The following is a 13,880-nucleotide window of genomic DNA, read 5'->3' as shown; positions in this document are numbered from 1 at the left end:
ACCGTCGGCAGTGTATTTTAGGTAGCCCTTGGCGTCGTAGTGGTGCAGGATCTCCCTGGCGCGTACAGCTCGGACATGATGCGGTCGCCTACCCTGACCTTGTCGGCGGTAGCCTGGGTGAAGATCCTGTGATTGGGACAGGAGCCTCTCGGAGAAGGGATGGTAGCGGCGAAGGACCGGATAATCTCGATGGAAGCCTTCGACACGCGGCGGCGGCAAGACTCTGATTAGTATGTTCCTTTTTCATCAGCTGGACGCCTGGACCTTTGCAGACCTTGAGCAGAGCTAATGGTTGGATGAAATAGCAGAGTAGTAGCTGAAAACTGGAGTGCTATCAGCCTAGCACAGCAGTCAGCAGCCCCAAACGCTTCCTCTTTGTTATATGAAATGAATAATGTGGAAAAGACACACGTAGTAGACTAGCACAAAGCATGGTGTACATGTACATATTTTAATCCGGCCGGTGGTTTTGCCTGAACATTGTATGTAAATTAAGTTAAGGAGCTATGCTTTCCCAGAATCAAGCCTGGTGAATTGAATTCGAATAAGAAGCTGGACCTACTTTTCATCCAAGAATATTCAGCAAGATACACAAAGTCAAGCAAATTGGCGGACACTGGGCATGCCCAACAACAAAAACCTGCTGTTACAATATCTTAATTCTTAAGATCCATGCACGCACGAATTTCAAAACCTAAAGCAGAGAGTTAAACTTTCAACACCGCCTTGTGGATCATGGTCTCTTTATGTATTTCGTGACAGCTCTTCTCAACAAGGTCCAGGAGCTTTTCAAGGTTTGTGGCCCATGAGTTCAGTGTGCCATTGCTGTCTTGGGTTGTCCGGAAGCTGACAACTCCCATCGGCCTGTCGATCTTTGCAATCAGAGCTTTTGAGTTAACCATGTCTGAGAGATGCTTTTCTGCCTCCTGAAAGAGTAATGTGTAGGGGCAGTTAGATATCTCAGCTGCAGCTATAAAATGCAATTCAGGTGATTGTCATGTACTTACTGGGTTTAAACACAAGATGCCACAGTTGGCATCACAAAGAAAATACAATATCATGCAAAGGTGAAAAATACAAACCTGCAAAGTCAGGCACAGAAGATCGGCAAGCCTCTTGAGGGTAACCCTAGCATAGTACTTGGACACAACCAAGATATTCTGAAGAGAGCAAAAAGTCAGATTCAATGGACAAGCATATATAGAGCAAAATAATTATAACTATAGACCAAACACAAAGTAAGCGATACATGTTCGATGATCCTCAGTTTCAAATCTTCTGAAGCTTTGGCACCCAAAGCTCCCCCAAGAAGATTCTTCTCTTTCTCATATTCCTCCTTGAAGAATTCCCACAAACTTGTCCACTGTATCACCTCCATGGTGACCAGCTGCTTCAGCAATAACCTTATTTTTTTCATCACATCACAACAGGAAAAAAATTTGGTGATCATTGAGATAAGCTCACCTGGAGTTATTAGAGCAATCTTGCAAACATACAAATGTACCTGAAATTTGGGATTTCTGAAAGGTTTTTATCCTGTAGTGTAGCATTGAGAAGGCTCGATTGCATAGGATCATGAGGTGCTAGCACCAAATACCAACAGATCTTCCTAAGAATCTGCAAAGGAATTAAAGTAGTCAGATAATTGAGGGTTGGTGCCTTGGTGGATGGGTGTCAGGGGGAGTGTATACACATGTTGAGAGAGAGAGAGAGAGAGTACCGGTATCCACTTTGCTGGATCCTCTTTTATTGCTGGAATATCATAAATAGCCTTGTAACAACGGCAGATTTCCAAGTAATCATTGTTGTGAGAATAATATCTGTGAAGAGACAACAAATAATTATGGTTGGTTCCAATAAAAATGTCACTGTGAACCATAGTGTTAAATAGAACAAAGAGATTAGCGGTTCCAGAGGTAGTCAGGCAGACGAGCTAATAATGACAATTGACAATCAAATAGCAGGCCAGTAGTGCATTAATCTAATTGAGATTGAGAAGCATGACATACCGAATCATCAGTTCGTAGTAGATGCGCTTCAATTCTAGGAGGGAAGGAATATCTGCAGGAGCATCCTGAACAATATTGTCACCTTCCTTTGGTTTCTTTTTTTCCTTTGATGGATCTGCGTCAAATACTCTAGTACTGATTTTCCTTGATAAAATTTGCGCTCTGACATAATCTTGCCGATCTAGGCATAGCCGGACCTGTGACAACGATAATAGTAAGTTTTGCATGAATAAGCATTTTAGTAAGAATACAAAGTATTAACATAATAGGTTGGCATAATACCTGCTCAAGAATGAAAGCAATTTTCTCCGTCTTTGCCATAGAGCCAAATGTTTCGACCTGATAAACAGCTTGTTAGTCCATTATAGTCATGGATAGTGAGAACTGAGGAACAATACTAAAGAATGACAGAAACATTGTCACAGAATATGGAAGTACATGTCCTCAATTCTAGTGCAGTGCAAACTTACAGCAACTTCTTGCATCAAATCAGCAGCCTCATCAATCTGTCCCTGCTCCTCTTTGATTTTTGCGAGTGTTTTGATCAATCTTGCTCTCTCTATCTCAACATAAATCTGTAGATGAACAGCTGTGAGATTACACACATAAAAACAATGAATCTTAAAAGGAATAATCATCAAGATGGAAAAAAATCTCACTTTGCCAGCAGCGATGCTGCTCAGTGTTTTGATTAGCTCGATGCGTGTGTCAATGTCTGGTGTCAAATCAATGTAGTCCATTGCTTTTTGAACCATAGCAGTAATGGCCTGCAATAAACAGAAGTGACAGTAATATAAGTGTATAGTAAACAAAACAGTAGCAAGTGAGATACATATAGTGTTCCATTCGATATGTTTTTCAATTTATTATAAGTAAACAAATAGACAAATATGACTTATGAATCCGCAAAAACAAGATAACAGCTAGAGTGAGTAATGCTCTAGTACAGCATAGGCTCCGTTTGAAAGGAAGTAAAGAACTTATACTTAATACATTGATCAACAGTGTTCTGGTCATGGGCAAACCATTGCTCGAGATGATCGTGGCATAGGACTCAAAAACTGGCAACCGTATGTCCAAGCAACTAAAGTTCAAAGCAAAACGCTGCAGAATAAACATTCCACATTGTAGTTGTTCAACGATGGATAGGACCAATGCAAAATACTCCATAAGTGCAACTATTCGCTGGTGCTAAGAAAATTTAATAATCACAACTGCAGGAAATATTTATTGGATGGATAAACCATATTTCCTCCTACCACTATAATAATTCATACAGGCAACTTCAATCCAGAAAGCTTTCTCAAGTACAGCTTCTGTTACCAGACAGGAGTTCAACAGATGTTTGGGTCAATACCTCGAACCTAGCTAGAGTCATCAACACCAGAAGTACAACAAAGTTACAGTAGTAAAATACTTCTTTACCCACTACAATCACACGTTATTCAGCAAAAAGTTGATGTTTAAAGGCCACTCTGCCTTCGTACAAGCAAACTGATTACTAAGGCACCTCTAAAGGGTCTCATACACAGACTAATAGTAAAAGTTAGCTTCACACAAAACTATATGCAAGATGCCTTTTTTATATGTGCCTCTAGGTTGTTGCTTCAAATTAATTGATGTGTCTACTAAAATGCAGTTCATGTATGTTTCTAGGGTTTATGTACCACAGTTTCTGTTTCGTAATAGCTATCACCATAAAATTGTTGCTATTCGTCGGGTTTAAACAGCAGAGAGAGACCATATGCCCTGACTTCATGCCATTATATGTGATTTTGCAGGCTGTCTACTAGAATCAAGATCTGTCAAGCTTCTGCACATAGCAATCTTTTATTTATATTTCAGTAGGTATTCTTACTCTATGGGCTACATTCCAAGGTTAGTAGGAACACATCATCCTAAATTCTGAAAACACCTCAGCAGACTGTTCAGAACTGCACTGATTGAAAGCTAGGTAATCATAAATGCTCAGACAGATTTGTAATTCTCTAAGAAATTATTTGATATTCCTACTGCAGTTTGCATAAAGTTTATTCATTTGATATTCCCTTTACATTTTTAGTTAATTTGTTTTCGTCCTCGAGGAGATAGTAGTGTGTTTGGCAGCATGAAAGTTTGCAAATTTGGCATCTCAATCAAGGTGACGCATTAGGTCACCTTGTGTTCCTGAAAGAAGATACTTCTCAAATTGGTATTTAAATGATGCACGAACGACGAATGTATCTTTCATCCATGCCCATGTCTTTAGTTTAGTAATTTAGATCAATGTTCAGGGTAGGTTCCTACCATTAGGATAATTCTGCAATGGCAGGTTATGTTTTCTCAGTATAATTAATTATGCCAACAACCATTTTTTATGATTTATTATCTCTTTATATAAGAGGTTTGTTCAAATTTTTCAGATGATAATATTACAGACACAACTAGAGCTGAGATAATTGAGCTAAAGTCACAGCAACATGCAGAGCCACTGACATCCCTGAACTTATGAGACAGATCATCGCACGCAGCTTACATGGGCGCGCCTGTCGTTCTAGTTATACAAAAACCAATCGAAGATGTAAGAGCAAGCCGTGAATTCTCGAGAGCCGAACCTGCTTAAGCTGGCCTCTCCTCTTAGAGAGGAGAACGATCTGGTCGTTTAGCGTCTTCCACGCGCCGGCCTTGTAGCAGAGCTCGACGATGTCGATGACGGCCTTCCGCGTGCCGGCGACATCTCCGGGCAGCCTCATCTGCTTCTCGACATTCAGGAGCGACTCTATCGCCGCATCGAGGTTGGTACTGTCGCCCTCCTGCACTCATCCAGCAAGAGCAGAGTCAGACCGCGAGGTAGCAGATAAATCGGCGCGAGACTGAAACCCTAGGCGGGGAGGGCGCGGACTGCGCCGGCCGGCACAAACACTAAGAAGCGGGGTGGAGCGCGGACGGACGAGATGCAGGTGGGGGAGGAGGCCGGCTGGAGGCTCACCATAGCCGGGATCGCGGGGATGCTGCGCAGGAGACGGTGAGGCGGCGTGGAGATCGAACTGTTGGGCTGCTTCGCTTTGCTTTTGTGAGGCTTTTACACGCGTGGCATTAAAAAAAAGTTTCTAATTATACATAAGCTATTAAAAAAATTGACCACACACAAACTTCTTTGTCTTACAGGTCATTCCGTCCTTGTTCTGTTTGTTTTCCACCGTTTGGTGTAGGACCGGCCAGTGAAATTATCCATATTACCCTTGGTGGTGGAAACTGACTGCAATTCACCACTTCAATTTTCTTTCTCTACGAGTTCCTCCTTGTCTTCTTCCCCTTGCGCGTCGTCAGCACCGCGCCCGGTGGCTCGGCCCTACGCCCCCGGCACCTCCAGGCCTCGGCCCCGCCCTTCGCCCCCCGGTGCCTCCCGGCACCAGCCCCGCCCTGCGACCCCGATGGCCTATCCCCACGCTCCTGGCCCCGGCACCGCCCTGCAACCCTCGGCGGCGGCGGCCCAGCCCTGTGCCCCCGGCGACCGCACACGCTCTAGGCCCCGCGCCGACAGCCGCGCCCGGCCGCGTGCCAACGCCTGCTCCCCCGCGACTCGGCCCGACGACCTCCCAGGCGGTCATGACGTCGTCGTCCGTCGTGGTAGACCCGGTGGCCTCGCTGCTCGTCGTGTGGAGAGGGGAGCCGAGGCGCCATCATGCCATGTCGCCAGATCCAGCGGTGCCTGGCTACTCCTCACCCGCCTGGATCCCGTCACCGTCCGCGCGGCCGAGCTCCTAGTCATCCTCGTTGCACCCCGTCACCGTCAACGCGGCCGAGCTCATAGCTACCCCACCGCACGCCCGCCGTCACTGTCTCCTTCACCAGATCTGCCACTGCGCTCCTCGTTAGCCGCGTGCTGCCGTTGCCGTCTACCGTAGCCATACCCGCGCGCGGCTGCTAGCTCCAGGGCGCCGTCGCCGTCTCAGTCCCCCAGCCTCGTCGCGCACTCGCCACAGGCGCGCGCCGCCCAAGATGCTGGATGCACCACCGGTGGGGATAGGAAGGGGAAGTGAACGCCGCCCGGGAAGGGCAAGGAGGTGCCCTGGTGGCCTCGCTGCTCGTCGTCGTGGAGAGGGGAGCCGGGGCGCCGCCGTTCCTCGTCGGCAGATCCGGCGGCGCGTGCTCCAGGAGGGTGGCCGCGGCGCTCCAGTGACGCAGGCCGCGATCCATGGGGCGTGGGGCGCGAGGCCGGCGGGTGGCTCCAGGAGATCGTCCGCGTCGCCTCCAAGGGCCGTCGTGTGTGCTGCCAGGAGGAAGGAGGCCGCGCGCCCGGGGAGAGCAAGGAGGTGCCCCGGCGGCCTCGCGGCCAGATCCGGCATCGGCACTCCTAGTCCGCCTCGCGCCGCTGTCGCCGTGAGCCGGAGCCGTCCCCGCTCTCTCTCTCCCCCAGGGTTCTTCGCTGTTTGGTGTGGGACCGCCGAGGGTAATATGGACAATTTCACTTGCCGGTCCCGTACCAAACGACAAAAAACAAACAGAACACGGACGAAATAGCTTGTAAGGTAAAAAAAGTTTAGAGCAGTTGCACTTATATGTGGTCAATTTTTTAAAAGCTTTTGTATAATTACAAAAATTTTTTAATGGCACGTGTATAAAAGCCTCTTGCTTTTTGCCCTCTCCACGGTAAAATCGCGCCGACACGTGGGACCCCTCCGTCATTGGCAGCCTTGGTCACACTAGCCACTTCCACTCTCACGGACTCACCCACCCACCACCGTCCTCCTCCTCCTTCCCCCGCGCCGATCACGCCACGCCCGCCCGCCCGCCTCCCTCCGTCCATCCAGATCAGGCGCCGCGCCTCCGCCCCCACTGTCCGCGTCGCCGCTCTACTCGGGTCCGCCCTAGGGCTAGGGGCGGGGATCCGCTCGCCCCGTTCCCCGGGGCGTGGATCGATTCGCACCTCCTCCTCTTCTCGGTAAGGAAACCCACCCTCCCTCCTGGGCTGGCACGTAGAACCCCAGCCCCTGCACTCATGCTGAGATTCGATTTGACTGCACCGCTATAGCAGTTTGTTCCCGCGAGCTTTTCTCGCCGCCAAACTTTGCTCCGCCGCCCTGCATTTGCCATCTATATACGGTTTGCGGGATGCGTTAGCTGTGCCTGTGTAGGTGGATTCGATTGAAGGGTGGTGGGAGGGCAACTGGACTAGTGTGTGGTGGCTATTGACATTCTATACCAATTTAGTATTAGTTAACAACAGCTCGTAGTCGTAGAACACACATCGACCTCCTTCCGGTAGTTGATTGTTTCTCGGCTTTCCTGGGCTTGTTCCAGCCAGTTAGCAGCGTTGGGGCTTTACTCAACTTGATTGAATACTTGGTTGTATAGTAGTAGTGCCCTAGCTCACTGAGCCATATGAGACCGGGTTACCCCACACATCAGCATGCTGCACTGAGTCTGAGTTGCTCAGGATCCAAAGCCTTGGTCTTGCGCTTTCCACCAAAACCCCACCAAGTTGTCCAATCTGGATCCGAGATTGACAGATCCTTCTAGACATGCTTCTCCTGCTGCGAGTATTTGGCGTGTGCTCTTAGTGATGTGTGAGGTGCCAGGTGCAGCTGCACGCAGGAGCTGCCTAGATTGGGCACTGTGTGCTTGCCTCATTGGGTTGGTTGAGGCACTGCTATGTTGTTTTTGTGAGATTCTGGGTCTTTTTTTTTTTTTCTGGTTAGCCCTTTGCTGCTACTTTGTAGTGGTTATTTTGCACACCCATAGGTTGTGGATAAAATTGTGGGTGGGTTTAGCATATAGCCTTATTGTACTACCTCTTTTCTTTGCTAAATAAAATGTGCGCAACTGTGCCCTTTTTTCACTTGTGATTTGCTGGCACCTGATATAACTCCGTGGAGATGTCTAACAGTTACCTTTTCATCAGGATTTGGAGGTTAGAGTAATGAAATAAAATGCTGCTCAAAAGCAAGTTTAAGTTGGCCACAGCCATTGGCATCGTGCTGTCGATGCTATCGCTGACGGTGCACCTTTTTCTTGCTAATTATTCAGCTGGGGGCATTACAAAGTACAACATGCACATGGACGGTGCCCTTCCATTTGGACCGGTAATTCACATGCCCTGACCATGTCACAGTATCAATTCTCAAATTTCCTTAGTTGTATAATGAAGGAATTTGTGTTTACTGAGGTTACGTTGGACACCTATTTTCACTGCAATCATCGATTATGTCTAACATATTTTTCTATGTTTTTTGGTTTTTTGGCAGAGGCTTCGACCACGGAGACTGTGGGGTCCATTGATCCCACTTGATCACTTGCATCCTTTTGTGAAACCTAGCAAATCATATGCTGGTAAATTGATCTTAAACTTGCACCTACTTTATTAGTATTTTCATTGTCACATCTTTTGTTCAACTAGTCGTTTGGTTACTTGAGACACAGAGTTAAAAAAATGTAGGTGCATTTGTATTTCTTTTTGAACAAACCTTTTGTGTATAAGAAATGTCTCAAAAGATACATGCATATAGTAGTGATATGCATTGTTTTGGTATGCACGATGATCATTTTTCTGCAAGTTTGCATATTCTATCATGCTATCGTTCTTTGATTTTTTTTTTCCGACATGTTTTTGACATGTATAAATATCAGCGCTCAGACTAAATGGGCACAAACGCACCCAGGTGCACTCTTACGACTTACTTGGCATTGTATAACTTATATTTTACAGATACTGAATATGCTAGCATTCTTCATTAGTTTCCACATTTTGTCTTATGTTGAGATTCATTCAGAATGATAATTAAATATTCTATATTTTCCCAACATTGGAACCATTAGTGTTAGGTTGTTGACCTTAGAATGTTTCTTGATGTGATTTCTGCACAATAATGTGGATAAATCTATTGCGACACTTCACTATAATTACTACATGCTTATCCCATTTTATAAAGTGCTAGATTACCTGAAATGCTATGATTTGTATACTCAGCATCAAACCATTTTACGATATAACTAAACCTTGATAAATCTGTCTGATTACCTTATTGCAGCTCCCAGTAAGCATAATGGTTTTATTTATGCAAAGATATATGGTGGCTTTGAGAAGATACAGTCTTCAGTAAGTTTTCTTGTGTAATGTGTAAAGGATCCTTGTACTTGTTATATCATTGTAATAGGATCATGACATTGTTTCCTTTATTAGATCTGTGATCTTGTTGCCGTTGCCAGGCTATTAAATGCCACTCTGGTTATTCCTGAGATACAAGCAACAACTCGTGCAAAAGGCATCAGGTTGCTGTGCCCTTCCCCATTCTGAAATTCATTATGGTGGTTGTCTATTCCTTATCCTTTTTTTTTTCTGCTCGACCTCTAAAATATAGCCTTTCCTCTGTTCCAACTTTGCAGTCCGAAGTTCAAAAGCTTTTCTTATCTATACGATGAAGATCATTTCATACATGCACTTTCCAGTGATGTGGTTATTGTGCATGGCTTGCCAAAGGATCTCAGAGAGGCTAGGAAAAAGATAAAATTTCCCACAGTATCTCCTAGGAATTCTGCTACTCCAGAATACTACATCAAAGAAGTATTACCCAGACTTGTAAAATCAAAAGTTCATGGGATAATTGTTAATGGAGGTAATTGTCTTCAGGTATCCTCCATGCCCATGCTTACTCTGTTTTGTTTTTTCATTCTTTGGTCAATGTGAAGTTAGAGCCTTTCCATACGGTTTTCTGCAGTCGATTCTCCCTGCAAGCTTGGAGGAATTTCAGAAGCTTAGATGCAGAGTAGCCTTCCATGCTCTAAGGTTGCGCCCTCAAATTCAGGCTCTTGGGAGCCAAATAGTAGGAAGGTGAGGCTTCCCACCTTTGCCATTGATCCACTTACCCTTTCTTTTTTGTTCATTAATCAATTGTAGATTTATCAATTATGCTCCATGCCCTATGCATCATCAATTTATGCAAAGAAACTAGTACTCCCTCCGTTTCAAATTTTAAGTCGTTCTAGCTTTTCTAGATACATGGTTTCTGTTACGCACCTAAATATCTATTATGTCTAGATTCATAGCATGAAAGCTATGTATCTAGAAAAGCCAGAACAAATCCTTAATCCATAATTCAAGTTGACTTCCCTTGTACACACTGGAAAGTTTTGGGTTGCTTTTTCTGGATTGAGGATGTTGTTTTAAACTATGTAAAGTTGAAATCTTACCCTTTCAGGGTATGCTAGTTATAGGAGCTGAAGGGTTTCTTTACTCATTATTAATTATTTTTTCCTATAGTGTGGCTTTCTGTTCTCATAAATCATAACTCCAGAATGATTTGTATAGGTTGCGAGCATCTGGCCGTCCTTATGTGGCCTATCACCCAGGACTGCTTAGAGATACTCTAGCTTTTCATGGTTGCGCTGAACTGTTCCAGGTTTGTATGCTTACAATTATTGTGTTCCAATACGATCTACTGACTTTCGTTTGACTGGTTAATTCTATCATCTCTAGGATATTCATACAGAGCTTATTCAGTATAGAAGGAATCAGATGATTAAACGAGGAACAGTAAAGGAGCAGCTAACAGTTGATTCGGTGTCCAGGAAGATGGCTGGTTTGTGTCCACTCATGGCAGAAGAGGTGAGCTTGCTTATAACAGTCTTGTATGTTTGCTCACTAAATCTGGATGCAACTTTTGCATGTTTATTAATAACAGGTAAGCTGGTGTTATATTATGCTCTGCGCCAAGAGAATTCACATAGAAGAAATCTAAGGCTGACAAAATATAAGCAACCAAACAAAAGAAAACTAGATGATAATTTTCCTTTACCATGTGGACCTTCACCTTCGGAATATGAATTTCATGTTTTGCTTTTAAGCGTCATTGTTTGTACTAATCCAATCATTATGAAAACCAAGCTCAAGGCAAAGAAGTTTAAAGAAAGAAAAGTTAACTAGAAAGACTTCGTCGCTTCTTTCTATTCCTTGGTCCCGTGGCACACATTGAGTCCACGATATAATTTAATACTATGCCTGATTTACCATACCAGCTTACTGTTAACTAGAAAGACTTCGTCTCTTCTTTCTATTCCTTGGTCCCGTGGCACACATTGAGCTGCACGATATAATTTAATACTATGCCTGATTTACCATACCAGCTTACTGATTCATTTTGATTGCTAATGCTGTGATGTAAACAATCCTGTGTTTCCAGGTTGGACTTCTACTTCAAGCATTAGGTTACCCACCAACTACAATAATATTCTTGGCTGGTTCCGAGACTTTTGGTGGACAAAGAATGCTTATTCCTCTACGAGCTATGTTTGCTAACCTAGTTGATCGCACTTCATTATGTAGTCAGAGGGAGCTGTTTGATTTAGTTGGGCCAGAAGATCCTCTAACCCCAGATTTGCCACAGCCTCCACCTCCCAAAAGTGAAAAACAACTCATTGAAGAATGGAAGAGAGCAGGGCCTCGACCAAGACCGCTGCCTCCACCTCCTGCAAGGCCATTCTATGCGCATGAGAAGGAAGGCTGGTATGGTTGGATTGGTGAGAATGACACAGAACCGGATGCTTCATTGATTGAGTTCAGGAGGCAAGCACACCGGTTGCTCTGGGATGCACTTGATTATTTTGTTTCTGTTGAAGCTGATGCCTTCTTCCCCGGGTTTCACAATGACAGGAGTGGTTGGCCAGACTACTCTAGTTTGGTCATGGGGCACCGGTTATACCAAACACCTTCCAGTATAACCTACAGGCCTGACAGGTACAGAGCTATTATATCTTTATGGTTACATACTTTTTGTACAGCTTACAACAGTTTTTCTTATCTTCAGCCATTAAAATGCATTTAATATTTGCTAAATTGCAAAGGAAAAAATTGTAACTGAAATTAGTGGTAGTAAAGTAGCCTTCAGGGTGCAAGTGGATTACTGTTAAACTTGGAACAAACACAATAGCTATGCTAATTGTAAGATCATCAAAGTTACTGGATTGTCCAGTAGTATATTGTGGGTCAAGTATAATAACCTTTTGACAGTTATCCACTTGCTATGTAGTTTTGCATGATGATAATTTCCTTTCCTTTTCAATCAACAGAAAGATTATTGCTGCGCTGTTTGAAGATGTTAATGATCATCGGTATCATCCACCGCGGAATTGGACAATTGCTGCACGTGAACACCTCAACAGGAGTGCAAGTGTGGAAGGCGTTGTGTCATCAGCTATGTTGTCAAGACCTGTATCTTTTCTCGCCCACCCTTTGCCAGAGTGCTCTTGCAGAACACCGAAGTCACCTGCTGTTCAACCGGTGAAAGACAGCAATGGCAGATTCCTATTTGGAGGTGAGGAAGAGTGTCCTGATTGGATGGCACGCAGCCTTGCAACGGCGTCTGCCAGGAATAATGAACCTCAAAATGAGGACTATGAGGATGAGTTGCCTGAAGATGGGTCTAGCTCAGACACGCAGGAATCTGACAGAAGTGACTCGAATAAATCTTCGGAGCAAGATGAAGAGATGGATCCGGATGATTAGAGAGATTGGAGCATGGATTTATGGCGCACCTTTTAACTGCTACCAGCTCCAGGCTACTAAAGCAAGAAAAACATACACTCAGAACTTCCTGGACCAGCAGGAATCGTCTTGCATTCCAGCAGCACATCAGCATCTGGAGTAGCCCCAGGATGACAAGGTCATCCAGCGTGGGAGCTTGCCTGGATCGTACTCGGTATACAACCAGGCTTGAATACGAAACTAACACTTTGTTCTCTTCCTTCACGTCTTACTCATTTTTTTGTTTACATTTTTGTGGGCACAGCCCAAAGAAATTGATTCTGTACAAATGTCTTAACTGGGAATGCATTATTTTTTGGGTGAGTTTGATATCTAGCATGTATGAGGTAATGAGATTGGCTTATGGCGGACAGATGTGCACCTGTAAAAGGCTTGTGCTATGGATCAGAATATCGTGTATATCTATTTTGGTTACACGAAAAGTTTGTGTTTCACATGAAGTCTGCTCAAAATTTTCGAGTGAAATTTGTCAAAAGATGATTCTGACGTGAAACCTTCTCCAAGTTCCGCAAGCTGCTGTAGTCGGTGACGATCTATGAATGACGGTGTTGTCATAAAAACAATTCCGTGAACTTGAATTGCCCAATAATTTCCCATGATGTGTTTGGATGAGCAAATCTCATTTACACTCAGCCGAGTTTTATAATTTCCTACTGGCTGATTTCCTTCGGTGTTCTTCTCAACGTCCCGGTGTACACATATGGCTTGCTTTCGACTTTTGTGAGAGCTTGCTTTAGATTGGTTTTCCCATCTGCTTTGTGCGCTGCTCAATAGTGAATCATACGTTGCAACTGTACAAGGAAACGCAAAACGTTATATTTCATTTCTGCAAAGAACTCACTATGGGTACGCACTGAAATCACTGGCGAAGAGGTTAGGCCACAAATAATGTTACGCACTGAAATCACTGGCGAAGGGTTAGGCCACAGATAACGTCAGCTGTTGTTGGAGCTTCATCTGACAGCATACAACCATTCAAAAATGTAGAGGGCTAGAGGCATGGACATCCACTATGGATGTAGGGTAGGATAACCTGAAGAATCCGGAATTCCAGTTCCAGATCATACAACATTGTAACTCTGCTGACACTTCCACAGCACTATATCAGTAAATATTGATCAAATTTTCTTATAGAATGTCGCTATCCTAAAAAGAATGTCGCTATGAAGTTCATATTGATCAAATTTTCTTAAATTTTACAAGATTTATAGAAAATATTAGCAACATTTATATATCTCCAAATAAGTTTGTTATGCCAATAATACCAATCTGCACTATATCAGTATTTTCTTATATATATTTGCTCAAAGTAGAAAATGTTTGACTTCACATGAGAATGGCATTCTTTGTGG

The 13,880-nt window shown here is 44.2% G+C and overlaps 2 protein-coding genes across 3 annotated transcripts; one reads left to right on the top strand and one right to left on the bottom strand.

The window, feature by feature from the left end:
• Positions 1-415: 415 nt before the first annotated feature.
• On the bottom strand, positions 416-5,066 carry LOC136475228 (26S proteasome non-ATPase regulatory subunit 12 homolog A-like). Its single transcript, XM_066472781.1, has 11 exons — positions 4,978-5,066; positions 4,604-4,801; positions 2,669-2,776; positions 2,480-2,584; positions 2,292-2,348; positions 2,010-2,206; positions 1,721-1,820; positions 1,505-1,617; positions 1,250-1,403; positions 1,083-1,160; positions 416-926 (listed from the first exon to the last, which is right to left on the bottom strand). Exons 1-11 carry the CDS (start codon positions 4,978-4,980, stop codon positions 708-710), a joined length of 1,332 nt encoding a protein of 443 aa, XP_066328878.1. The 5' UTR covers positions 4,981-5,066; the 3' UTR covers positions 416-707.
• Positions 5,067-6,769: 1,703 nt separating this feature from the next.
• Positions 6,770-12,951, top strand: LOC136478399 (protein EMBRYO SAC DEVELOPMENT ARREST 30-like). 2 transcript variants are annotated; one of them, XM_066476845.1, is made up of 12 exons: positions 6,770-6,933; positions 7,894-8,074; positions 8,237-8,321; positions 9,020-9,087; positions 9,172-9,260; positions 9,375-9,618; positions 9,707-9,819; positions 10,297-10,387; positions 10,465-10,593; positions 11,168-11,550; positions 11,638-11,721; positions 12,054-12,951. In XM_066476845.1, the coding sequence occupies exons 2-12, from the start codon at positions 7,922-7,924 to the stop codon at positions 12,487-12,489; spliced, it is 1,875 nt and encodes a 624-aa protein (XP_066332942.1). In that variant the 5' UTR covers positions 6,770-6,933; positions 7,894-7,921; the 3' UTR covers positions 12,490-12,951. The 2 variants fall into 2 exon arrangements, with proteins under 2 accessions (XP_066332942.1, XP_066332941.1); XM_066476844.1 differs by having other exon boundaries at positions 11,168-11,721.
• The last annotated feature ends 929 nt before the right edge of the window (positions 12,952-13,880 follow it).

The sequence above is a fragment of the Miscanthus floridulus genome, chromosome 8 (assembly GCF_019320115.1).
Source record: "Miscanthus floridulus cultivar M001 chromosome 8, ASM1932011v1, whole genome shotgun sequence".
In the NCBI taxonomy this organism is placed as follows: domain Eukaryota; kingdom Viridiplantae; phylum Streptophyta; class Magnoliopsida; order Poales; family Poaceae; genus Miscanthus; species Miscanthus floridulus.
This window is presented reverse-complemented; position numbering and strand designations above follow the sequence as displayed.

What these genes read in the sequence shown, in the direction of transcription:
- LOC136478399 (XM_066476844.1), top strand. Translation starts at nt 7,922, where the DNA reads ATGCTGCTCAAAAGCAAGTTTAAGTTGGCCACAGCCATTGGCATCGTG. An exon ending in GTGCCCTTCCATTTGGACCG is followed by an intron (nt 8,075 to 8,236) that starts GTAATTCACATG and finishes GTTTTTTGGCAG; the next exon opens with AGGCTTCGACCACGGAGACT. An exon ending in TTGAGAAGATACAGTCTTCA is followed by an intron (nt 9,088 to 9,171) that starts GTAAGTTTTCTT and finishes TTCCTTTATTAG; the next exon opens with ATCTGTGATCTTGTTGCCGT.
- LOC136475228 (XM_066472781.1), bottom strand. An exon ending in ATTTGATGCAAGAAGTTGCT is followed by an intron (nt 2,349 to 2,479) that starts GTAAGTTTGCAC and finishes GCTGTTTATCAG; the next exon opens with GTCGAAACATTTGGCTCTAT. An exon ending in TTGCTTTCATTCTTGAGCAG is followed by an intron (nt 2,207 to 2,291) that starts GTATTATGCCAA and finishes TCGTTGTCACAG; the next exon opens with GTCCGGCTATGCCTAGATCG.